Genomic DNA, 25,012 nt, shown 5'->3' with positions numbered 1-25,012 from the left:
CCCCCCCCACAACACATTACATAACACACACACACACACACACACATTACATAACACCCCCCCCACAGGCCCATACATAACACTCATACCCATTACATCTCACACACACACACTACATAACACTCACCTCCCCACACACGCCCATTACATAACCCCCCCCCCCAACACATTACATAACACACACACACACACAACACCCCCTCACAGGCCCATACATAACACACCCATTACATCTCACACACACACACACAGGCCCATTACATAACACCCCCCCAACACATTACATAACACACACACTCACACACACACTACATAACACCCCCCCCACAGGCCCATTACATGACACTCACACCCAGTACATCTCACACACACATTACATAACATGTGTCAGTAATGTCTTTCAGTAATTGACATATAAAAGCACAGGTCTTTAAATATCCATGGGTGGGACCAGCCTGTCTCAGGAGCTGCACTCCGCACTGCCTCTGGCCCCTCCCATGCTGTGTCGTCACGTCCCACCTGCAGGGCTGGGCTCCATCTCGCCTGCTACCATTGAAACTGATGCTCTACTTGTCTCCCGTTGGCCAGCAGAAACCCCTTCCAAATGGCCTGTGTCCTTTCCACAAGTCCCTGTCACTCTCTGAGCCCGCCCCTGCTTCCTGGTACAACACAGTGTTCCAAGCTCATCTTAGCCTCACCCTGCCCCAGAGTCAGCCACTGCTCCAAGAGCCCTGGCTCCTGGGAGCTGAACCGCTGCAGAGAAGCCCGGATCTGAGTGTTCATGTGCTTCTGCCCCTGGGGGTCAAAGGTTCCAGGCCCTTCCAGGGGACAGGGCTAGACACACACCTATGCACCTGCACACCTGTCCATACGCACACGTACAACCATACTATTTCTCTATCTATGTAGAGTGCAAGCCTTGGGTTCACGTCACTGTCTTCCATTTCATCCAACACACAGGGTTCATGCCAGCTTTTCCTTTTCCCGTCTCCAGCAGCGAGAAACCTGACTTCCTTTATTGGTATAGAGTAGTTACTGTTTGATCAGTCCCTCTGTGTGTAACCAACCCGCCACCTCCCTGGCAGCCCCCCATGAGGATGCTGAGGCCCCTCCGCACTGCTCTGGGAAACTCGTCGCAGCACCCCCGCCTCCTGCTGCCTCTGTCTGGGCTGCTCGGCTGCACTGCGCGCGGAGGACAAGAGCTTGACTAACTTTTACAAAAAGAGCTCCCCACTGCCGTCAGGCTCTGTGTCCAGGGCGCGCCGATGCGCCAGCTTCCGAGTGAAAACCAACAAAAGCTGCAATGCGGCAGACGACCAATTCGGTGATAAAAACAGATCTAATTATACACAGACTAGCTACTGAAACCCCTCAGGGAAGCTACAAATTTAGTTGAAGACAATTTGGAAAAAGTTGTCAGAAAGACCAGTTTCTGCCCCATGATTTATTTAAATTAACTTCTCTCATTGAAGGCAGAGACTTTCTTTCAGCAGCCACCACAGTTTCCACCTGGCCCAACATCTGTTTCCAGATCCCTTGTTTGAAAAACCTTGGGATTCTAGTTAAAAATTTAAAAGAACAGAGGGAGATAAAAAAAGAGGGCAAGAAGCAGATTTTTCCGTTTTGGAACAAGAAAATATGTGAGAGAAGTTCTTTGCAAACCTTAAAGCCCTATACAAACATTAGAGAAAAGTAATTCACATACCGGGTCCAACACTTCTTTTATGCCCCAGTAAAGGCGCCAGGCAGGAAGAAGACATGTTTGGCATGCAGTAAGATGGCACAATCATGCAGAAAGTGGCTTTCACACTTAGGTGCCCCTCAGGCACAGGCACCGAGCGCTCCCAGGAGCAGGGAGTCTAACGCTACCTAAGCCACCCGCATTGCAGCCATCCACTCGCTGCACTAGGCCACCTGCACCATGGCCGTCCACTCGCTGCACTAAGCCACTTGCACCATGGCCATCGACTCGCTGCACTAAGCCACCCGCACCATGGCCATCGACTCACTGCACTAAGCCACCCGCACCATGGCCGTCCACTCGCTGCACTAGGCCACCTGCACCATGGCCGTCCACTCGCTGCACTAAGCCACTTGCACCATGGCCATCGACTCGCTGCACTAAGCCACCCGCACCATGGCCATCGACTCACTGCACTAAGCCACCCGCACCATGGCCGTCCACTCGCTGCGCTAAGCCACCCGCACCATGGCCGTCCACTCGCTGCGCTAAGCCACCCGCACCATGGCCGTCCACTCGCTGCGCTAAGCCACCCGCACCATGGCCGCCACTCGCTGCGCTAAGCCACCCGCACCATGGCCGTCCACTCGCTGCACTAAGCCACCCGCACCATGGCCGTCCACTCGCTGCGCTAAGCCACGCGCATTGCAGCCGTCCACTCGCTGCACTAGGCCACCTGCACCATGGCCATTGACTCGCTGCACTAGGCCACCCGCACCATGGCCATCGACTCGCTGCACTAAGCCACCCGCACCATGGCCGTCCACTCGCTGCACTAAGCCACCCGCACCATGGCCATCGACTCGCTGCACTAAGCCACCTGCACCATGGCCGCCCACTCGCTGCACTAAGCCACCTGCACCATGGCCGTCCACTCGCTGCACTAAGCCACCTGCACCATGGCCGTCCACTCGCTGCACTAAGCCACCCGCACCATGGCCGTCCACTCGCTGCACTAAGCCACGCGCATTGCAGCCGTCCACTCGCTGCACTAAGCCACCCGCACCATGGCCGTCCACTCGCTGCACTAAGCCACGCGCATTGCAGCCGTCCACTCGCTGCACTAAGCCACCTGCACCATGGCCGTCCACTCGCTGCACTAAGCCACCCGCACCATGGCCGTCCACTCGCTGCACTAAGCCACGCGCATTGCAGCCGTCCACTCGCTGCACTAGGCCACCCGCACCATGGCCATCGACTCGCTGCACTAAGCCACCCGCACCATGGCCGTCCACTCGCTGCACTAAGCCACCTGCACCATGGCCGTCCACTCGCTGCACTAAGCCACCTGCACCATGGCCGTCCACTCGCTGCACTAAGCCACCTGCACCATGGCCGTCCACTCACTGCACAGATGTTTATATACTGTGTGCAAGGTGGTTTTCAGGCCAGTGCTACTCAGTGCGGTACACGACCAGACCAAACTAATGAGCTGGCTGTTACTGGTCTGCTATGAGATTGTACATAAATGAGGAACAAGCACTGGAAACTCTGTAGCAATCTGACATTGACAGTTAATCATGGGCTCATCTCCAGCTCAGGTGTCATTCAACTCCTGCAGTGGGTCCCCTATGGCACAAGCTGTGAATGCGTCCTGCACAGTTGACACACCTCAGTTCATGACGACTGCGAAGAGCAAGTAATGGAAGTGGCCCTTCGTCTTGGGGAGCCTGCCCTAAGGAGGGTCGGCACACCTCTGTGAGGGCCAGCAGCACAGGCTTCAGGCTTTGTAGACCATACATGGCATCTATGCCATGTTTTTCTTTTGTTTAAAAAAACCTTTAAAAATATAAAAATCCTGCTTAGCTTGAGGGCCCTACAAAAAGAGGCCACGGGCTAGTGCTGGCTCGCGGGCCATGGCTGCCGTCCTTTCAGGGCGATGAGCACAGCTCCTGTGTGGGCAGCGAAAAAGAAACTCCGGGGGGGGGGGGCGTGGGGACACATTTTCAGGTGGTAGACACAGTTGATAACACTGTGCTATATAACTGAAATTCGCTAACAGAGAACTTAAACATCCTCACCAAAAAAAGGTAAATATGTGAGGCGATGGATGTGTCCGTTAGCTAGATGGCGGGATCCCTCACCGTGTACTCGTGCGTCACTCACCACGATGCACACTTCAGTAGCTCACAACTTTATTTGTCAATTATTCTCAATAAGGAATAACTTAAAAAAAGACAAATTCATCTTAATCATCCTGTTTTTCTTCATCTTAATCACCATCGCCGTCATTGCCGTCATCACTGAGAAGCCGGCTGGCTGAGCCCTCCCTGCGTCCGGGCGCCGGGCGAGGGCCGCGGACCGGCAGAGGGAAGGGCCGTTCTGCCCTCACAGCCTGCGGGCTGGCTGGGTAAGGACTGAGCCACAGACAGGAGAGAAGAGCACACTCCTCAAGGGCCAAAGAAGTGGAGAGAGAATGTGCTGCGAGAGCACCGTTATTTTGTTGTTTTTTTAAAAAAAGGAAGAAACATGGAATGCAGCAAATGTCTGGTCTTTTGTACTAACCAAGGGGGTAATAACTAACTCAAGGTCACACCCCTGGCCGCGGGCTGAGGCAGGATTCTGTGGTGGGTTTGCCGGGATCTCAGAGCGAGGGCTCCGTGGCGAGCAGGGGCCCCCTCTGGGAGATGCGGTCAGGCCTGCAGGGACTCAGAACGAACAAACATTTCCACTCCAAGCACATCCCTGCCACAGCGAAGGAGACGTGCTTGAACGATGTACTGAAAACCGGCAAACATGAAGGCACGTGAGCCGTGGGTGGATACAGGCCAGACACCCTGCCGCTCGACAAGACAAAACAGCTGTTTGGAGAAAGACCTAATACTGAGGTTGGGACCTGCTGCTGGACTTGTGTATAGTTCATTATGCCTTCACAAAAAGGATCCTGTGCAGTAGCAGAAAAGAATATCAGAGGCTAATTTTGATTCCCAGATCGCTACCTTAGACATCTCCCCCAAGAGAAAGCAAGCCGACGATACACAGCCTGGTTGCTTTCTGGAAAGGGGGAATGTTCCTGATTAATTCAGATGGTTTTTAATGAGACTATACGCTTAGGAGGGCATCTGATGGCCATTTCAACTTGAATCATAACCAAACCATGCTTCACAGCGGCCAGGAGGGTAGAGGGCACGCTTCAAGCCCTTTGGGATGCCAAGGCCACCTGTGCAATGTTGTGTCCAACAGTGGCCCACAGCCCTGCCTTCAAAGAACTCACAGTCTTGCAGCAGGAGAAAGAACAGAGGTGAGACCCCACAGCAGTTACCACCGCCCCTCAGGTCCAGCTTAGGGCAGGCAGCAGCAGGTGTCACTGTCAGCTCAGGCAGTGCAGTGCCAGGGGACGGGAAGAAGAGTCCCATGTGACAACGGTACTGTCCTCCAAGGAAATAGTCACGATGGGAAAACGCGGGAAGATCTGCTGAGACTCCTTCTGACTTAAGGAGCAGCACATCTGCACCCAGTGTGGAATAAGAACTCTCTGGTAGGCTAGACTAGTGTGGCTCCGACCTTCATGAAGATAGACACCAGCACAGAATACCCCTGCTCCTCCACTGCAAAAAGCCACTCAGACTGCTCCTTAACTAGCAAATACCCTTTTCTTTCACCAAGAACAAAACAAATACAATAGTAGCAGCAATGCCATAACACATGAGCACTTGTTTCTAAATCTATTTTATAAGAATTATTTTTAGCAATAATCACCACCAACCAAAACAAAATATTAACAATAAAGAACCCACCAATCCAACCTGACAACAAACAAACTCCACTCACATTATCTCCAAGACATGTGTCATGTGTCATTTGCTCATCACAGTCCTTAAAGAGTGGCGCCCCCAGACCTGAGCAGGCACTGGGCTGCGCAGTGGGCTGAGGTGGAGGGACAGCAGCTTTCTGAGTGTGTCACCCGACAGTGACAATGTACAGGGAACCTAGAGAACAGGGCCCCTGACATGGCCCACAGGAACTGGGAATCTACAGAGCAGGAAGCACCTCCACCAGGGCTGGGAGGGGGGACAGGAGTTCGCTTGCCAGGTGAATGGGAGAGAGAGGCAGAGACTATAACATATACGAAGAGCATTCCGGGCAGAGAAGTCAGCAAGGATGGCAGCATGAGAGCTTCACAGGGCCAGGCCCCTGGAACACCAAGTGCTGGAGAGCGGCCAGAGCACACACCCGAGGGGCCCAACTGAAACAAAGGCTGAGGTCACTGTCATGGGCCCGAAGGCCACACTGTGCGGGTGCGCTCCGGAGAACACGGCGGCAAAGGAGAGCTACCGCTGCGAGTGCTCTGGTAGGTCCTTCTGGCTCGAGACAAGGAAAGGACGAGCTGGGAGGGGGACCCCATCGTGAAGGACCACAGTATCTCCCTCAGGGTCCTGTGCTCAGAGTAACTGGCACAGGGCGGCTCTCTGGCAGGAGACGAGGCTGCACGTCACTGTCTAAATGAGGACAACTCCCATATGATTGATTTTAATTTGTGAAAACAGCTGCTGAGACCCAGGGCCTGAAGAGGCAGCAGCACAAGCCTCTTCTAACTTTACCTGGGCTACTTGGTAAGTCTCAAGTGTCAGGGTGCGCCTGGGACTAGATGGCAGAGACCGGCATCTCTCCCTTTGGTGAGAACTGGTGACCACATTGTCTCGACAGTAAATCCCACGTCAGCAGGGGCCGCCCTCCTCCAGGACTGACCTCAAATATTGCCTGCTCTCCTCCCCCAGCCCAACTACTTTCTCCCTCTCTAATCACGTCCCCAGACCTGTCCTTATAACACCCAACAAGCCCATTGCTCAAAATATCTGCTCCGACTACCCTGAGGTTCAAATCATAGTCTAGCTGTGTGATGCTGGGCCAATAACCCAGGTTCTCTGAGCCTCAATTTCTCAGGATACTAATAATTATTAATATGAGTGGTTGTGAGGGTTAAATGAAATAAATTAACATACTGCCTGATAAATGCTTACTAGTAGATAATAGGACACATTAACACATAGTAACTACTCATACAAGTGTTCTACCTATATCGACTCAGTCTGTTCTCACAACAACCCAACAAGGCAGGTATTATGAATTTTCCCATTTTACACAGTGAAGTTAAGCGAACTTCCCAAAGTCACACAGCTTGTAAGGGGCAGAGCCAGGATTTGAACACAGGCTGTCCGGCCGCAGAGTCTGGGCTCTGAGGCAATAGGCTATGCTTCTCGATAGTTCCATCTCGCCCTCTGAGCTTGGGCTGGCCTCACTGATTGTGACATATCCTGATCAGGTTGCTAATTTTCATGTTTATATAGCAACCTAGCATGACTCTAAGCTCTGTGAGGGCGAGACTTTTCATCTCTTGCTTCTCTCTGCGTATGCTCTCGGGCCTGTGTAATAAGTAGTATCTACTTCTCTCTTCCACAGATGCTTCTAGTGGTTGGGACTTGCAATTTCAGATGTTTCACACATGTACACAAAACAGTCAATGCAGCAGGCTTAAAGCTATTCTCCTCAGAAAGGCTACTTGCAAGCTTAGCCCTTGGCTGGTCTAGGAACCTGGGCTCGGCTCCCACCACCCCGGCCGATGAGGGTGGCTCGCTGTACGGAACTGCTGTACCAACAGTGTGGCTCATGCTGAGCACGTGCCTTTGTGCTGGAAGTCCGCAGTTTGGTGCAGGCCAGGCAACAGGTGCCTACCTGACCAGCATCCACTAAAATCCCCAAGCAGTGAGTCTCAGCTGGTGGACAATTCACACGAATTGTCACAGTCACATCCTGCTGACTCCCTAGGAGAAGACTATGGGAGCGCGCTCCTGGTTTTCCCTGCACTGGCCTGCCCACCTCTTCCCCTTGCTGCTGGCTCTGCACCCTCCCACGTAATGACTCACAGCCCTGGGCAGGCTGTGTGCTGAACCCTTTAAGTCCTTCCAGCAAATCACCAAGCCTAAGGGTGGTGCTGGGACCCCAACAATAAGAAATCAGAAAATGTCCCCAAACAGTATGTGCTGTTACCTTCTGAAAGAACGCCCTAAAATCTTTCCAACGTGAGAATGACCAAGAGTCAGATCTGGGTCCAGCTCCATGTTCGTCAGGATGCAAACCCGGGCCGGCTAAGCAACTGTGAGGACCGTTCCCCGTGCTCTGGAAGCTGGCCCACAGCCCAACAGGGAGGACAGACCGGGGACACAGGTACCCGGGCAGACACTGGGGTTGGGCCCGGCTGCATCCTGGCTACGTGGCCTCAGGCAGGTCATTACACCTGCTGGGCTTCTGTGTGTTCACCTGCACTAAGCAGGGTTGGTGCTAGAGTGGGGCAAGTGCTCTCTGGAGGGAGGAGCAGGGCACAGGTGCTGCTGGGAAGGCCTGGTGGGGGGCACTGCCCACTGTGCTCAGCTCTTCCCTCAGGAACACGCTTTCAGAGACAGCAGAAGGGTTGTGGGGGTCAGAGACCCAGGCAAAACGCCTAAACTGTGCCAACCTCAAGGGTTACTAAGACAACAAAATGGGTAGGGGCACTAATTTTGGATCAAGACCCTAGGCTCAAATCCCATCTCTGCTCCCGCCTGGCGGTGGGACCCTGGGGTGAGTTACCTGACTTCCTGAGCCGCAGCCTCCCCACCAGTCCCGCTTCCCAGGGCTGCTGTGAGCGAATACGGCCTAGCACAGGGCCTGCCACACAGTGCGTGTTCAGTGAGCACCACTCCAGTGCCTGTGCAGAAACTTGCCTGGCCTACAGCAAAGCCTGTGAACTTCGCATCATCGTCATCGTCGTCACTACTGTTAACTAGGAACCTGCCAGGGACAGTACTCACAGTCTCTTCTTATCCACCACTCGCTTGACGCGGATGGCTCTCTGCTCCGAGTACAGTTTACAGACTCCTGTGGCAGGGGAAACACCAGAACACAGACCATGTAACACGGCTTCTCGGGCAAAGGATCATCAAATACAATGAGACACTGCGGTCCTCAGCCAGCAAAGCCAGCTGTGCACCTCATCTACTGTGAATGCCACATTGAAGCGGAAATGAAATACTTTTTAGGTAATCTTCAGTGAAGTCCAGAATGGCGCTCCTGTGCTCCTTCACTTGCTGCGAGTGGATCTCCTTGTGGGCTGCAAGAGAAAGGACAGCACTCAGGTTCCCGCACTCAGTTATGCTGAAGAACCTGCCAGCTCCTTAAAACGGTCTCTTTACTGAAAGTATTTATTATTTTTTTAATATACTTTTATTGATTTCAGAAAGAGGAAGGGATGGGGGAGAGAGAGGGAAACATCAACGATGAGAGAGAGTCATTGACTGGCTGCCTCCTACATGCCCCCTTCTGGGGATCGTGCTCAAAGCCCAGGCATGTGCGCTGACCAGGAATTGAACCTCCATCTTCTGGATCATAAGTCGATGCTCAACTGCTGAGCTATGCCGGCCGGGCTGAAAGTATTTTAAAATCCAACTATAAACAAATGCCCAGTCAAGTGACTGCATTTTTAAGAGTAAGAGTATCAGGCTTTGTGATAGTGAGAGAGAAACCTGTAGAAAAACTGCAGTCACAGAGCAGACGGTTTTGCAGGATGTAAGGGTGGAACATGACGCGCCCACCTGAGAGCTGACCCATCTGTACTAATAGCATCCAAGGCTCAAGCTGGCCTTCAAGTACACGTTTAGATCACACTCGAACCACATGCTCTCGCTGTCTGAGTGGTGCTGTCAGCGTGGGATGCCAAGTCCTCTCCCCTCGGCCACTAAATCCCAGGCCCCATAGACATCGAGTCAAGCCTCCCTGGATGCCTAGCCTCAGGATGCCTCTCTCCTGCAAACTCACATCTTCAAGCCTGAGCCATTTACTCTGGTAGGACGGCCCCCATGTATTGAGAGGTGAGCTCCTGCTGTGTGTGAGTGGTATTTTACATATATCACAACTAGTAATGCAAACAATCAAAGGCAACTATGATTATGCACATGAGGAAGCACACGCATACACATACACACACTCATCTTCTCTGACCCTGGCCCCTTAGTGAATTTTTAGTTCCATTTGGAGAGGTCCTTTCCACCTCCCTCCTCCCATTTATTCAACTTGAATTATGGCCTTTTCATTACTTCTATAGGCTTAGGTTAAAACAAGGACCAGGACAAGAAGGATTTAAAGCTTTGAAACCTGAGTCTGAACAGGCACAGAGGGAACTCTACCTGGCAGTGCCATAAGAATCTGAGGAGCTTAAGAGAGTCATGGTTGCCCGTCTGCACCTCTCAGAACCCCTCACCTTGATTTCTCAGCTGCTGAATTGCTTCTGAGCAGGTCCTCATGAATGTCTGAGCGTCCTGGTCTATCTGGTCTCGCTCTGCGTCGGTCATCCTCACATATTCAGACATGATATGGCTAAAAAGAGAGAGAACAGGCATGTGGGGCAAAATTAAAGGGCAGCAGCAAGTGAGCACATATGTAGCCTGATGGGGTGCGAGGGAAGACAAGCTTCACTACTGAAGCGACACCCACGCTGAGACTTGAAGGAGGAAGAGGGACCAGCCAGGCTCAGAGAAGAGAGCGTTCTAGATAGTAGAACCACACTCGGAAGGCGTCAGGTAGGAAAAGCGCCTGCAGAGACCAGACTGGAGCAGCCCAGTGCAGGGAGGGGGAGGTGGGCCTGGGAGGTGTCCAGCAGGCGAGAAGCCTCATTAAGAATGCGGCTTTGAGCACAGGGGCAGCCACTGCAGGCAGCCACACAGCACAGGGACAGAGGTGGGTCTGCGTCAGGGCTCTGGGTGCTGCCTGGGAACGGTGTGGACACTACCTGAGGCTCCTCAGAGGGGTGGGAGAGGTTGTCTCAGGCTGTAACTTTTTCCCACATTGACAAGCAGTAAAAGAGCATTTAGAAGCACGGTTCATCTACCCTGCTGGTTAGTTACAGCCCCTCAGTCATGAGCCAGTGAAGGTGCTCACGCTGGGTAACGAGCACCTGGAAGCTCCAACACCTGCTCACCTTCCTGAGACCAGGCAGGGGCAGCTTCACTGCCTAGGACACCACCCGCCCAGTTCAACACGCCAGGCATTACAGCTGGAACTACAGCCACCAAATACCACGCCGAAGGAACACAGGTAACATTCAGACTCAGGTCATCCCGTTTCCACCCGCTAGCCCCCCTCACTGAGAGTAAACAGAGTTGCTCACCCCCACCCCACCGGTGGCCTTGCTTCCTGCCCCATGCCCTCATCCACATCACTCCCGCCAAGCTGGCCTCCGTGCTGCCCCTTGTTGGCACACTCTGCCACAGCCTGGCATGCTCCCAGCAGATGTCCCCTTGCTCTTCCCTCGGACCTCTGCTCAGATGGCCTAACCAGGGCCAGCTTCCCTGGCCGCTCTCTGTGCTCATCCCGAGCCCTCGCTGTCCCTGAGTTCCAGCCCTGTGCCAGTTATTGAGCTCTCGTCTCTCAGCTCCACAGCTACCCTGCTACATGCCGCTTTGTGGTCGGGGGCTGGGGTTCTCCAAACCATAATGCTACTAGACACCCAGTCCTCCCGCCTTATCTTATTCATAGTGCTCATCGCTCCCTGAAATTACATACTGATGCCTAACTCCCTCCATGAGGATGCATCCTCATGAGGTAGGGAATTTGTTTCTCCGATACCTAAAATGGGGTCCAGCACATAGTAGGTGTGCTAATATTAGCTGAGCACTTACTATGGACCAGGCACTATTCTTAGTGCCTTTCATGCACTTTACTTATTTAATCCTTGCAATTCATTCGTGCACTCAATTTACCTATACTCCAACCCGTGTCAGGCACTGTGGCAGGAGTTGGAGGTCAAAATTGAATAAGGCTCATTTCTGAACCCCACAGAGTGTACCGCACAACAGGGGAGACTGACCCAGAAATTCTGAATTATTGGAGCCTCAGCTCAGTGAAATGGAGAAGTCCTAAAGGTTAACTCAATAAAACTGATCACTCAATTAAAAGATAATGTTCCTTTAGGACACATTATATGTTAACCTTTTAAATTAGAAATTAACAAAATTAACAGTATGGTTATCCTATTAGTAACAGCAACAGAAACCAAGAAAGTTTCCCCTCCAAGTGGTACTTTTTTGTTGCCAGGATGTTGCAGAAATGGTACATCTACCAGAAGTGGAGAAATTATTTTTAAATGAAATCATTCGAGACCCAGCCAGAAGCTACCTAGGTTGCATGCTGTTCTGCTCCAGTAAAATGTCATTATTTAAAAAAATTAAATGGGTCAATAAAGTCTGAGCTCTATATTATGGAAAAAATTACAGCTTCCTAATTATGTCAAACTAGCACAGCCTTATGGATCTTCAGGCGATATCTCTACACATGTTCTTTCAATTCCACCGTCATACTCCATCCAAAATGCGGCTGGAGCAGGTGAGGCCAGCACAGGGCTGGCAGGAGGGGTAGACGAGAAAGGCCTCAAACAGTCCACGTTCTGGGAGGGAGAGCTTACAGGGGGAAGAGAGGGCGGCCTTGCTCCTCTGGAGAGAATATAGGGCACTGAGGGCAACGCGTCTTCTCCAGTCCCCCAGTCCCCGAGTTTCCCTGTGCATCACTCCCCTAGGAAGCCTCCCAGCCTCCCTCCTTCCCTCAGCCTCCTGCCTCCCAGCCCTCCCACCCGAGGGGGCAGGGGTTCCCTGACAGCCTGGCAGAGGAACTGGGCAGGAATGTGGACACACGTCTAGACACAGCTCCTCTCCCTCTGGGACCAGCCTGCGCAGAACAGCAGAGGGTCTGTTCCTCTCTCGCTCACGTATTATAAAGAGACCTGCCCTGCTGTCTGTGCTCCAGGAACTGACTGTTCAGTGGTACCAACAACTAAGTGAGTATGTTTAACTCTGGAGCTGCATTAAGGCCACCTGCCTGCAGACCCAAGCTCTGCTCGCCACCCCAGATTTCACTAGCGATAAAACTGACAACACATCCATCTCCATCACCGCTGACCTGCCTCCTGCGTCCCACCTCTCTCTCCTTCCCTCCCTCCCACCTCTCTGGTAGGAAACAGGTGCTTTCTTTTTAAATGTCCACCCCCAAATGCATCACAGGTCAAACAGGTTCCAAATCAACTACCACTCACCGAGGAGCTTCCATGTGCCAAGAACTCTCACTTAGTCCTCGTAAGAGCACTGTCCCCATTTCACAGAGACGTGGCCAGCCCGAGGCCGTGGAGCAAGCTGCATGTGCCTACACGATTAACACTCTAACACTTGCGGAGCTCACGCTGGCTCTCAGGTGTGCCCAGCCCCACAATCCATGCTCTTCCAAAAGGACATCAGTTGGCAGTGACAGGCTGCGACCAGGAAAAATATGAAGGCTTCACCCAGCTGGAGGCCTTTTCAAGGCAAAGGGACATTAACAATGGATTCCGCGAAGAGCTGGAAACTGACGGTTTATACCAGTGTGGTCATGTTTTCCAAAATAGCTGTAGCTTCCATTTTTATGGACGATGGAATTCGTACTTGATACCCAAACACACCTTTAGAAATGAAGTGTACACTGCCATCTAGTGTTGACCAACCAACGATTTGAACCAAGAACTTAACAAATAAGGTCTTCTTGGTACTATGCATTAGGATAATTATTTTAGTTTATTTTAAAATTATACAAATAAAATACACTTAAATGTTAAGTCGCCTATGTTGTTTCAGTAGATAAAGCAGCAGGGGTTATTTAAAATTCACCTGAGGTGTTGTTATTTTCTCTGTTAAAGTTTATACAAAACATTTTCATTTGTATGTAGGGTGTCCCCCAAAATGCATACACACGTTTGAATAATTACAAAGGCAGAGTTTATTAAAATGCATTTAATTTTCAAAATTGAGCTATCAGCTGTTAAAGTGTGTATATATTTTTTTGGGACACCTTGTATATTGACAAGGTTTTAAAAAGCCAGAGGGTTTCCTTTCTTTCTCCAGCTTTGTGAGCAGAGGGGTCTGGAGGGTGAATACCCTTGTTTCATGGAAATGAAGTCCTCTCAAGATGTTCCCGATGACATAATCTCCTAGGTCCAATCCAACTTCCCATGAACCCACCTAACACATGTGACTTTGCCCTGTGCACATGGAGGGTGCACAAGGAGACTGGATATGCACGCAGCACTCCCGTCTGCAGAGAGTGGCAATCTGTTCCAGAAACCACCTCGAAGCCTTGGTCGAAATGTTTTCTCTTTTTAAAAATCAACCAAAACCCTCGCTGGAGGCAAACGTTCATCTCTCCAGTGGCATTTTTACATGGCTGGCATCATCCTTCGTCTGTTTATACATAGTTACTGAGTGAGATGTTCTGTCCCACTCTCCTCTGTGTTCACAACAGCATGGTGCATACAGAGACGCCAGTACCTGGGAGCATCAGGACAAGAGAAGTGGCTGTGGGAGATAGGGACTCGGAGGACGTGGGGCTCTGGCAGGGCCCACGCTGCTTTGGGAGTCCCTGTGCTCTGTAGGCACCACTGCCAAATTGATCTTCCCTGTTATGCCTCTGAGTTATCAAGAAAAAGGTGAGAATATAGGCATGGAAAAGGCCAGCAAAGCATGGCAGAAAACAGGCACTTACCTATAAGCATTAATATAGTCTTTCCTGTGCTCCAGAAGAAAGTCTCTCAGTTTGCCAATGTGTGAAATCTAAAATTAAAAGAAAAAACTAGTTTATATGGAGAGATGGATGTTACAATCACATGTAATAAACTTTAAATGAACAGAGAATGGAATGAAAGATTTTGAAACTATAAAATGGACAACTTCGGTTTTAGACTCTCGTATAACCGCCCACGTTCCTAGCCTTGGTGTCTTTTTAATGGTCCTTTCTTCCTCGAATTGCTATGATCTATGACATTATGAAGAAATGGTCTCTAAGGAACTTCAAGATTATGTGGAATAATGCATGTCTAGTATCTACACAGCATGTGACCAGTAAAGGCCAATTCCCCTTTTTATGTGTCTTAATCTTAAACTGTACAGACAAGTGTGCTAGGGGATGGACCCCAAGGCTGGAGCTCCTACATTTGTTAAAAGGGCCCATGCTGAGCAGCAGTTACGAGATTCAGGGCCATGGTTCATCCCTGCACAGCCAATCCCGGTCTTCCCTATGGCTCACGTCCATGATGAACACAGAGAACACAAGAGTACAGAGGATTCCATTTGTGACGGCTGGTTTCCAGCATCATAAAAACCTAAAGGACCTACCACATGTCAAGCGCTGTGCAAGAAGCTATGAATTAAAAACAAAGTAAAACAAGGTAGGAAAAAACCAAGGACTCCGGTGAACATGGGTGAGAGTGTTTCCAGGAGAGAGTGGTTAGCCAGGCCGGTGGCCAGCTTGGTCCTCCAACCCCTGCTCAACCAGCTTCCTCTTAATGTCTCTAGACTGATTCTGGACACACCCAGCGCAGCCTGGAGGGTCTGCTCAACTTCATCTCTTCCATGAAGGTTCTGTCAAGGCCCACAGGCTGGTTTTGCTCTGCTCTGCACTTGGGAACATTCTGCACCCCCACCCCCCAACCTGGCGCTCACTCCCTTATACCTGGCCATCCTCTGCCTCAACTTCTACATGTGAGCGTGTTAGGGGATCATGAGCCATGCAGGGGAGGCTGCCCAGCTTCCCAAGTGGGTCTGAACACCGCATGCAGCACAGGAAGGGGTAAGTATCTGTGGAGTGGGTATATGTCTGAGTACAAAAATGGTGCTTATCACAAAGGAAACATCCAGCAGTTGTGTGGAGCTCAATCAGTAGGGGTTCAGCTAAATTTCCTACAGAGTGGGCTAATCATAAATGCAGCTCAGAGACGTGCTCTCGGGCATTTTCAGAGCAAAAATCAAAGAACAAGCTAAGTGTTGCTCAATCCTCACTTACTTACCAGATACCAGGGGCTGAGCCTGCCCAGGGGCCTGGCTGCCAGGGGTCTGTGCTCACAGCCCATGCCTCGTCCCAGCAGCTGTGGGTGGACCCAACCTCACTGCTCTCGCTCAGCACTCTGGGAAGATGAGCCTCACAGGAGCTACAGTAAGTGAATGGCAGAGCCCGCACTCACACTCGGGGCTGCCAGAGTTCACAGTCGGCATGTTTCCCAGCCACCGCAGCTGCCTTCCTCATATCCCCGGTCCTCTTTTCCACTTAAACTGCATTACAAAACCTGAGTTTTAAGTCTGGTGGGAAAAACATTTAAGAGATGTGCAAACAAGGTGTTCACTGCATCCCATATAAATTTGATCAAATTACTCCCCTATTTTAAAACTTTCAGTGGTTTCCATCCCCCTACCTAGCCCCTCCCTGCCCACGAGGGGCCAGGTAAGCAATATAAACGAGTAAAGCAAGGGAAGTGGATGGGTGAGGACATCTGAGGTTGGTGAGCACTGGTTTTAAAATACACTGCAGTTAAAGGAAGCGGCTCTGCTGACTGACTGGCCAAAGGGCAGCCAATGTGCAACCACTGGGCCTAACTAACGGCGTCAAGTCCAAACTCCGAATACTGCACGGAAGGCCCTTCGCAATTCAGCTGTATGAGTCCCTGTGACCTCAGTCCCTACCATACCCCAGGCCCCCAGACTCCCAGCCCAAGGCTTCCCAATACGCACACTCCCGTGGTTCTTCCTTCCCTGGAGAGCCCCACCCACCTTCTCTCCATGCAAACTCCTCCTCCGAGGCCCTCTTTCCCTTCCTACACCCCCTCTGCACGCCAGGCACAGCCAGACCTCATTCACACAACCTATGGGCATCTGTGTCAGCACCTGTCCCTCCGTGGTGACATGGCTAGTGATGGGCCAACCTCCCATCACCAGACTGCAAGCTCCTGAGGGTAAAGAGCCTTCTCTCTCTCCTCAGGGCCTGTCAGGCGCAGCTCCTGGTGCAAACCAGAGACTCAGAATCTTTTAACAAATATGGAATAAAGAGTGAGGTGCTGCATAATCCCAAAAGGATTATACATTATACCTACTGTGGCAGGCAGAACAATGCCACCTCCCTCCCCAAAGATCCCCAAGTCCTAGTCCTTGCAACCTGGGAATATATTAGGTCACATGGCAAAGAGGAATCAACCTGGCAGACGGGATACGGCTGCTCATCAGGTGACCTTAAAGAGGGAGATGATCCTGGACTGTGCAGGGAGGTGGCCCACGTCATCCCCAGGTCCCTACACGTGGAAGAGAGCGGCAGGAGGGAAGGAGGGAGTCAGAGGGATACAATGGGAGGAGGGCTCCATCCAACACTGCTGGCTTTGAGGACACAGGAAGGGAGCCAAGGAGTGAGGGCAGCCTCTACAAACAGGAAAAGGCCAGGAAATGGATTCCCCTCCAGAGCCTCCCTGGAAGGAACACAGCCCGGCATGCACCGTGATTTCAGCCTCGGAAATCCCATTTTGGACTTCTGACCTAAGAACTGTAAGATTGTAAATGTGTGTTGTTTCAAGCCACTGGGTGTGGTAATGCGTTATAGCAGCAATGAAACACTAATACACCCTGTCTTAGTCAGGCTGGGCTGCTGTAACAAAATACTATAGGCTAGGTGGCTGTTACTCCTGCTTTGGGGGCTGGAAGGCAGATCTGGTGTCTGGCGATGGCCTTCCTCCTGGTTTCCACACGCTGCCTTCTTGCTGAACCCTCCCGTGGTGAAGAGAGGGATCCCCTCTCTCATGTCTCTTCTTAAAGGGCACCAATCCCATTTGTGGGGCTCAACCCTCACAACCTAATCATCCAAAGGCCCCGCTCCAAATACCATCACACTGGGGGTTCGGACTTCAACATGAATTTTGAGGGGCACACACATTCAGTCCAAAGCACACCTACTTAGGGCCTCAATATCCAAAACAGGTTTTTTAGGAGCCAAAGAGTTTTCCATTAAAAGTTTTAAAAGGTCCAAGGAAAGTTTTAAAAGGACTCTACTACATAGGCTAGATCCTGCTGCCACCGCTCACCACCACACCCCCATCCTCAGCTAGTTCTAGTCTACCAGGCGGAACAGTACAGGGGGGTGCCAGGAGCAAGGAGGCCCCAGGGCAGCTCAGAAACATAATTACCAGAGGTTTCACTTAGAGTGTACAAATGTGATCCCAATTTCTTATGCTCCGTAACAACAAATTTTTATAAAATGAATGTATTAGAACGGAGTTAGCTTATTCAGGATTAAATGGAGTTCTTGGTAAGTTAAGAGGTGTTAAGTGATTACTGACTCGACAATGTCATCAGTGTAATTTAACATGAGTATAAAGTATTTCACATGCCAAGACTGAAAAGAAATAAATGAGCACTAAGATTTCTGTAGGAATTGACAAGGCTGAAATTGCGGCAGCTTCCTAAAATGAACACACCCACAAAAATCACAACAGATCAATAACAAAAAATATTTCAACAGGTCTCTGATTTACCTAAATAGACAACGTAAGCCCCCGAGTAGCATCACAGGATAGGTTATCTTTATAAAGAATGAGTTGACAGTTTAGTTACGTGACTACCACTGTCTCTGTGAAAGTCCTGGCCAAGCTCTGATCTGTTTACTGTTGTGCTTAAGCCCTATTTTTGAGAACAAACTGTCAAAGACGGTATATTATACTTCACACAATTCTGATACGCCCCCAACATTTTCCAGGTTTCAGAGGGGCTGCAGAGCTGTGTGCTTTGGGTTTTGAACATTTCCACACACAGTGCTAACTTTGAAGAGTGCTCATGTTCCTCCTACGTGTACCCAAAGAGAATGCCTCTTACTTTTAGAAGGACCAAGGCATCATTCCAGTGTCAAGTTTGACAAGACAATCAGAGCAAAATGAAAGTACATTTGCCCCATACAAATCTAAACCTAGTGTCAGTTTCTTAGTCTGGATATCATTGAGTGACATGGGGAGTCGGGTAGGGAGGGGTTCCTAGGAGGAAGGAAGGGGTCACTGGGAGTGTCTGTGGGGGCAGGAAGGTGGTAAGATGCAAGGGCTAGTCAGGGAGTGCTCTGGGGGCTGAGCCGGGAGGGGCGTTTCACAGGCCTGGGCAGATGAAGGGCACCCCGATCTCAGCTCTATGCCTGTGACTGCTCTTTCCCTGGCTGGAACAGCCTTCCCTTCTTTATGCCAGCCCCATGCCACCCAAAGAAACCCTGTACATCCTTCCAGGCTCTGCTTAAATGCCACCTCCTCCATGAAGCCTTCCCTCTCATCTCCCTTAGTATTTTATAGATACTTGCCAGCACTCCCCACGTCCTGTTAGAAATATTTGTCTGCAGCCCCCGCTAGACTTTGATTCAGTTCTCTGAGGTCAGGGCCGCTGTACCACTAAATGTTGGAAGGGGAAAGGAGGGTGGGGGGCACTGAAAAAGGCTTCAAGGTCTGACTACCCAACTCACAAGCTGAATGGGAAGGTACCACGGCCATCACGGGGTTGCGCCCAGATAACTGTGAACACACAAACGAAGAGGAACACGCTGGCTGTGACACCCTGGAAGTCGGAAGGCGCAGCCTCGCAGGGAAAGCCCGCTGGGGACGGGGTGCTGGCGAGCTCCCGAGGATCTCTCTCCCAGGGCCGAGCCCCCCCGTGGAAGCCGCGCCTCAGTGGGCGGCGGTTCTGCCCACGCCGCCACCGCACTGGACGTGTCTAGCAGAGGGATGCCGGTCGGGGGAGACGGCGGGACCCTTCCCTGCTCACACACACCCCGGTTCAAGGCGAGCCCTGGACTCGGCGAGAAAGCAGGGGGAGGTGGCAGGATTTACTGTCTCCTCACGGTCACCTTCAGTGGGTCCCCTCATCTAACTCTGACAACAACCCTGTGGAAACAGACGCTTTTCTCGGTGAAAAGGAACCAAAGCCCCGAGACGCAGAGTCACCGACAGAGCGGACCAGGAGCCCTCAGGGGAGCTCCAGGGCCCCTCAACACGGCCACACGAACAGACACGGCGTCCAGGCTCCCCTGACGTCCCAGCCACTTTAACGCCTGCCGCGCGTCATCACTGCTGTGAAACCTCCCGCTTAGCAGCGAATGGCAGCAAGTAATACAATGAATTTTCATTCAGATATTATAATAGTATTATGATGATGATTACGGTTTTACTGTTTTTGTTTTTAAAATCCTTATCTTTTAAGGATATATACTGAAAAATGTACAAATAAAATGCTATCCCTTGGATTTGCTTCAAAATAATACGGGGGGAGAAGGGGGAGAGGTGAAGCAGGACAGTCCTGTGCTCACCACTGTTGAAGACGGGCACATGCGTACATGGCGGCCCCACCCACTGTCTGCTGTCATATATATTTTAAGTTTTACTTGATAGAATATTTTTAAAACTCTCCCACCTTAGCACTTTCTTCTCTTAACATTTTTAGTCATTTTGAAGTACAGATTTTCTGTTGCCAAAACAGCAGTAACCCACACCTGAACCAGCAGCTCAACCCACCCACAGTCTCTGGCTACTTCATTTCTATGTCCTCGGATTCTTTACGAGAAGTTCCATTTAACAGAATCAGTGCCACTTGATAAACCAACACCACCTTCTCTGAGAGTTTGCTATGAACCAGACAGCATCCCAAGAGCTCTGCATGCATCAGCTCATCTGATTCTTCTACAGGTCACATTATCGCACCCATTTTACAGATGAGAAAGTGAGGCAAAGCGAGAAGGGGTCATCTGTTCAGGGACGCAGGGGTGAAGCCTGGATGGAGCCCAGGCTTGCTCAGTGTCAGGCACACATGTAAGCACAGATTCTTGGGAGTCACAACTGTACTTTCCCAGCACAGTGGTCACAAGAGGAAGAGTGGGGAAAGGGAAGAGCAGCGAGTGAGCAACATCCAGCTGTTCTCCTCTTGCATCTGGATTCACAGTGCACTATACCCGGGATTTTCCCAACGGGCTGCTGCATAAACTGCTTGACACTCACTCTGTCAGTTTCTCCCCATAACAACCGATGAATTGACATCACCCCCATTCCCATGTAATAAGCATGGAAGCTGAGGCCCGTGCAAGGCCACAAAGCTGGTGGGGTGGAACTGGGATGGATCACAGGCCTATGATGCAAAGGCCAAGTGACTTGCTCTATGTGATGCCATCAGAAGACTAATACAACTACTAATAATTAGCTTAAGTTTGAGGTTTTTCTTCAGAGAAGTCTGAGCAGGGCTTCAGGGGAGAACATGCATATGTGTTGGTTTAAAATGTGTTTAACTGCAGTGGACACAGAAAGAACTGTGGGAAAGGCTTCCTGAGTGCTCCACACGTGCTCATGTCGAAGTCCCCCATGTGGCACAGTGAACCGTGCACACACCTAGAGAACCCCGCCCTCCAGCTCAGGGTGGGGCATGGGCAGAGCAGGATCTGGGCAAAAGGCGCCGTGTGGGGCTTGTGCGGAGCAGGGCAGACAAGGGGGTGCTGGTAAGAACCTGGGGAGCTGGCCGAGGTTCTTTGGCTCTAATCTCCGTTTTGCCACCTTCTGCTGAAGGGAACCCCAGTTCCACATCCTCAGGCTTCATGTGGAGGGACTTCAGCTGATGGACATTCCTGGGCTCTCCCAACCCTTCTCACTCTTCTCAGAAGGCAGAGAAACTTCTTGGGTTTATAATGGAGAAGGGTGGGCATGCTCGGCAGCCAGCCAGCAGAAAGGGTCCCTTCACCCATGTTCCACCCACAGTTGGCCACAAATCTAAAGCCAGGTTCTCCACTTGTCTTTTTGTGTTCTGACTCCTATATTTCTCTTTCAGGTGGTTCCAAAATTGGGCTGGGAAGAAAGGGGTGTTTTTATAAGCACCCCTAATCTCTTAAGCTTTGCCAACTGAAATTTTGAGCAAGTTGCTTAATATCCCTTAGCTTCATTACAAAGAGAGGGCTGTAAAAACAGTAGTAGCACAAATTAAAAGGCAACTTTTATTAAGTGGGTACTATGTGGCGGGCACCAAGCTCAACGCTCCACATCCATGACCTCATTTACTTTCGGAAACAATCGTATGAGATGGAGTCCATTACGATCCCATTTCACATATGGGAAGACACCAAGGTAACACAGTTCATATAAACAGTTCAAAACAAATGGGAGACAAGTCTACCCACAAAGCTGCCCCACTGCCCTGCCCGAGCTTGGCAGTTCTCTGAGGGCTGCTCTACCGGGCGTGTGGACAGCACCCTCTGAGATCAGAAGTCTCCGTGCGGAGGTGATCTGCTCAGGTGAAAGGCCTGTCTACAGCCATGGGACAGCACAGAGCTAACAGCCACAGCCACACCCGGGGTCAGCCAGCAGCTGCTGCCAACCAACCTGTTTATTTAAACTCCATTCTAAAGCTACAGCTATTCCTCTGACTCACCCTTTCCTTCTCTGAACGTAAACTGAGTTCACTATTAAGTGGCCGTATTTTAGTAAGGCAATTCCCAAATCATCAAGACGCTGAAATTCTCCACACAACCCACCTACCATAAAAGCAAGCTGAGTAGAGAACAGCAGCAGCGTGGCCCCCTACGTGGATGTATTTGAGGGGAAAGACTCTTGCATTACCTGTCCTCACACATAAAGGCTTTACAAGGAGAGAACAAACAAAAACAAAACATCCCAACCTGTGCACCTGTGAGGTCTGGTCCCACAGGCGAGTCTGTGCTGTTGACAGGGGCTACTGACAGGGGTAGTTTTCCACCAGCACACTGTCGAGGGCGGGGGGGGGGGGGGGGGGGACAGGACGGGACACCACAGTTGCCCAAAGCACGTGCTGTATGATCCATTTTCATAAGGTACATGAAATGTGCACCGATGCAGTTTACACGCACAGAGAGGAGACTGAAAGGCTGCTCATCGGAACACTGATGGTCGTCTGGTGGCAACATTAGGAGACTTTGCTTTACTCTAATACCTCTCTGTACTCCAAAATTTTTTATGATTAGCGTGTACAATCTTTGCAATCAGACAGAAAACTTTTTTAAACGAAAAGGTACATCTTCCCAAGTACTTCCCTAAAGCGTACACTGATCCACAGGATCGAGTCCCACTCCTTCCACCCCAGGCCCTCTGGGTGCCCCTCCAGCTGAGTCCCAGACTCAGAGCCCTCCCCACCGCCCAGTGCTGGTGCCGACTCACCGTTCACAAGACCGCTCAGGTCACATACCTTCTCTGCCAGTTCCAGGCCAGGCTGAGGACCCCTTTGCATGTCACCACCTGGTTCTGAAATGTGACATAAGCTGCTCACAAACCTATCCCGAAGTGGCTTCTCAATAATGATTTAACGCTCAGAACCGAACGGCTCTTCGGTGCCCTTTGGGAATTAATAGTAGGGAAGGAATTAGCCACCGGGAAGAGACTCCAAGCCCCGCAAGCCTGCTGAGTACTTCACACTGCCCACTAGATGGCAGCACAAGCATTACAGCAGCAGCAATAACGGAACTCAAAAATATCACAATTTTTTCCCAAGGGCTTTTCAAGTTCTCTGGTTCTTTGTTTTTGATCTAGAATCAAAGGACTATTAAAGGTTAATTGCTGTGCGCAGGCCGAAGCTGAAGTGACATTGTTTTAAAGCACATGTGCACTTGGATGAGCCCGAGAAGGCTCGGCACAACGGGAGCTCAGGGCCACGGCTGCCATCTGTCATCCCAGGCGCGGCCCGGCTTTGTTTTATGTGTCACCCACAGAACAGTCCCGCTAGCTGCTCCTTCGTGGGTGTTTTGTAAATTACCCAAAGGAAGATAAACTGTAAAACAAAAACCCTGGTACAAAACGGTCGGGTTCTTCTCTAAGGACGAGGTATTTCAGCTGCAGGGAGAGTTCAAAGCAGTCACAAGTGTCCTCGGCTGATCACAGCAGCGTCTGACTGGCCGGCCCCCCCCAGGATGAGAGGAATTCTGTTCTGCTGGCACTCACTAGGCTCCCAACAAAGACCTGATTGATTACAAAACACTAAGTACCGATTTGCATAATTTGCCTCAGCAAGAAACAGCCATTGTTCAAGATTAAAGAGACTCCAGTAGGTCCCTCTGGCATATTGTAAAAAGTTCCCTGTAACACAACATCATTTTTTTCATTCCACCAGTGGACACAGCTTGCTGTTCAGTTGAGTAAGCAGCCAAAGGCACAGCCAGAACCAGCTCTGCTGTATAAATGTTTGCCAACTGCTGATAAGCCAAAATGATTTTTCACAAGGATCATGTTCCCCAGTTTAATTGGGAGGCCCACTAACTAAATCCTGAATCCACTCCCTTCAGTCATCACTGAAAAATGCATTGACACCAATTCCAGTGAGAAGTTCAGACCAACGCACCTCTGGAGCATGGCGACCTGTGGACGCCACAGTAGGGGTGTCAGAGTCCTGTCCCTGTGTTAGAGAAGCTCCCCAGTGACAAGTTGCCCACAAAAGAGCCTGGCATGGCCGGATGTTCCACCGCTGCTTGGGGTGATGGCAGTGAGCCTGTTCAGGGTCACACAGGTGAGCTGCTCCAGCCTTGCTAGCTCCTCACTCCAATAGTCATTCAGTGAGCAGCACCACGAGCCTCTCCTTCCTTCCCCCATGGTTCCTGCTACACAACGCCACCCTTCCATGAGTGCGGGCCCTGAAGGGGGTGACAGCCCTGGTGGGAACCCAGCCACTCCCTCCCAGTCCTTACACAAGCTCAGACTGTCCTCTTTCCCCCGAAGAACTGTCCTCCTTGGCTCCCAGGACCCCTTCCTCCAGGTCATTTTCTCACCCCCTGACCACCTTTCTTCACCCTCACCGCCTCCTCTGCTTTCCCATGCCTCTGAAACTTAGGTTCAGCCCCCACACCTTCCTGCTTACTCCACACGCCCCATCCACAGCTTTGTTTACTATCTGCAGAAAATGTGCCCCCAGCCCTGCCTCGCCCTCCTGGTCCAGGTGAGTGGGTATCACCGTCCCCTGCAGGTTCCCCTGGGGCCTCAAAAGCAACAAGTCCCCAAATGCTAATTATCTGACCACTCCCTCTCAACCCTCCTGGCTTCCTCTCAGTCCCTCCTGTCCCCTAAGAGAGGGAGAGCGCTCTCTCGATTCCCCAAGTGAGAAAATCTCTCATTTAAGACTCTCCCTTCCCTCTTTCTCACCCCACAAATTAAACTGGTCAGTGGGGCCTGTCCACTCAACTTGCTAAATGTCTGCCAAGGGAGCTGGCAGCGACCGCTTCTCGCCCACACCCTCCCACAAGCCCCGCTCACCAAGCTGCCTCTCCTGTTTCTGCACTTCAGCACCTGCCCTTCTCTCTGCCTGGAAGGTCTTTCTCATCAGCCGAACTTCTACTCAAACGTGCTGGGCCCAAGAGGTTTTAATCTGGATTCAGGTCCTACTTGCTCTGCATGGAGCCGCCCTAAAGCATGCTGTGTCTGCTAGCTGAATGTATGCATGTCATTATATA

At 51.0% G+C, this 25,012-nt stretch overlaps 1 protein-coding gene across 2 annotated transcripts in view; it reads right to left on the bottom strand.

The window, feature by feature from the left end:
• Positions 1-25,012, bottom strand: part of STX18 (syntaxin 18) — an 85,945-nt gene that overhangs the window by 12,277 nt on the left and 48,656 nt on the right. For both annotated transcript variants that reach the window (XM_081131966.1, XM_081131965.1), the window contains exons 2-5: positions 14,273-14,340; positions 9,975-10,090; positions 8,751-8,828; positions 8,530-8,596 (exon numbers count right to left, since the gene is read on the bottom strand). In XM_081131966.1, the coding sequence (XP_080988092.1) occupies positions 8,530-8,596; positions 8,751-8,828; positions 9,975-10,083 (254 nt within the window). In that variant the 5' untranslated portion in view covers positions 10,084-10,090; positions 14,273-14,340. The remainder of the gene's footprint in view (positions 1-8,529; positions 8,597-8,750; positions 8,829-9,974; positions 10,091-14,272; positions 14,341-25,012) is intronic.

Source organism: Miniopterus schreibersii (genome assembly GCF_964146895.1).
Source record: "Miniopterus schreibersii genome assembly, chromosome: 1".
In the NCBI taxonomy this organism is placed as follows: Eukaryota; Metazoa; Chordata; class Mammalia; order Chiroptera; family Miniopteridae; genus Miniopterus; species Miniopterus schreibersii.
The sequence above is the reverse complement of the archived record's forward strand: the minus strand, read 5'-3'. Positions and strand labels throughout refer to the sequence as shown.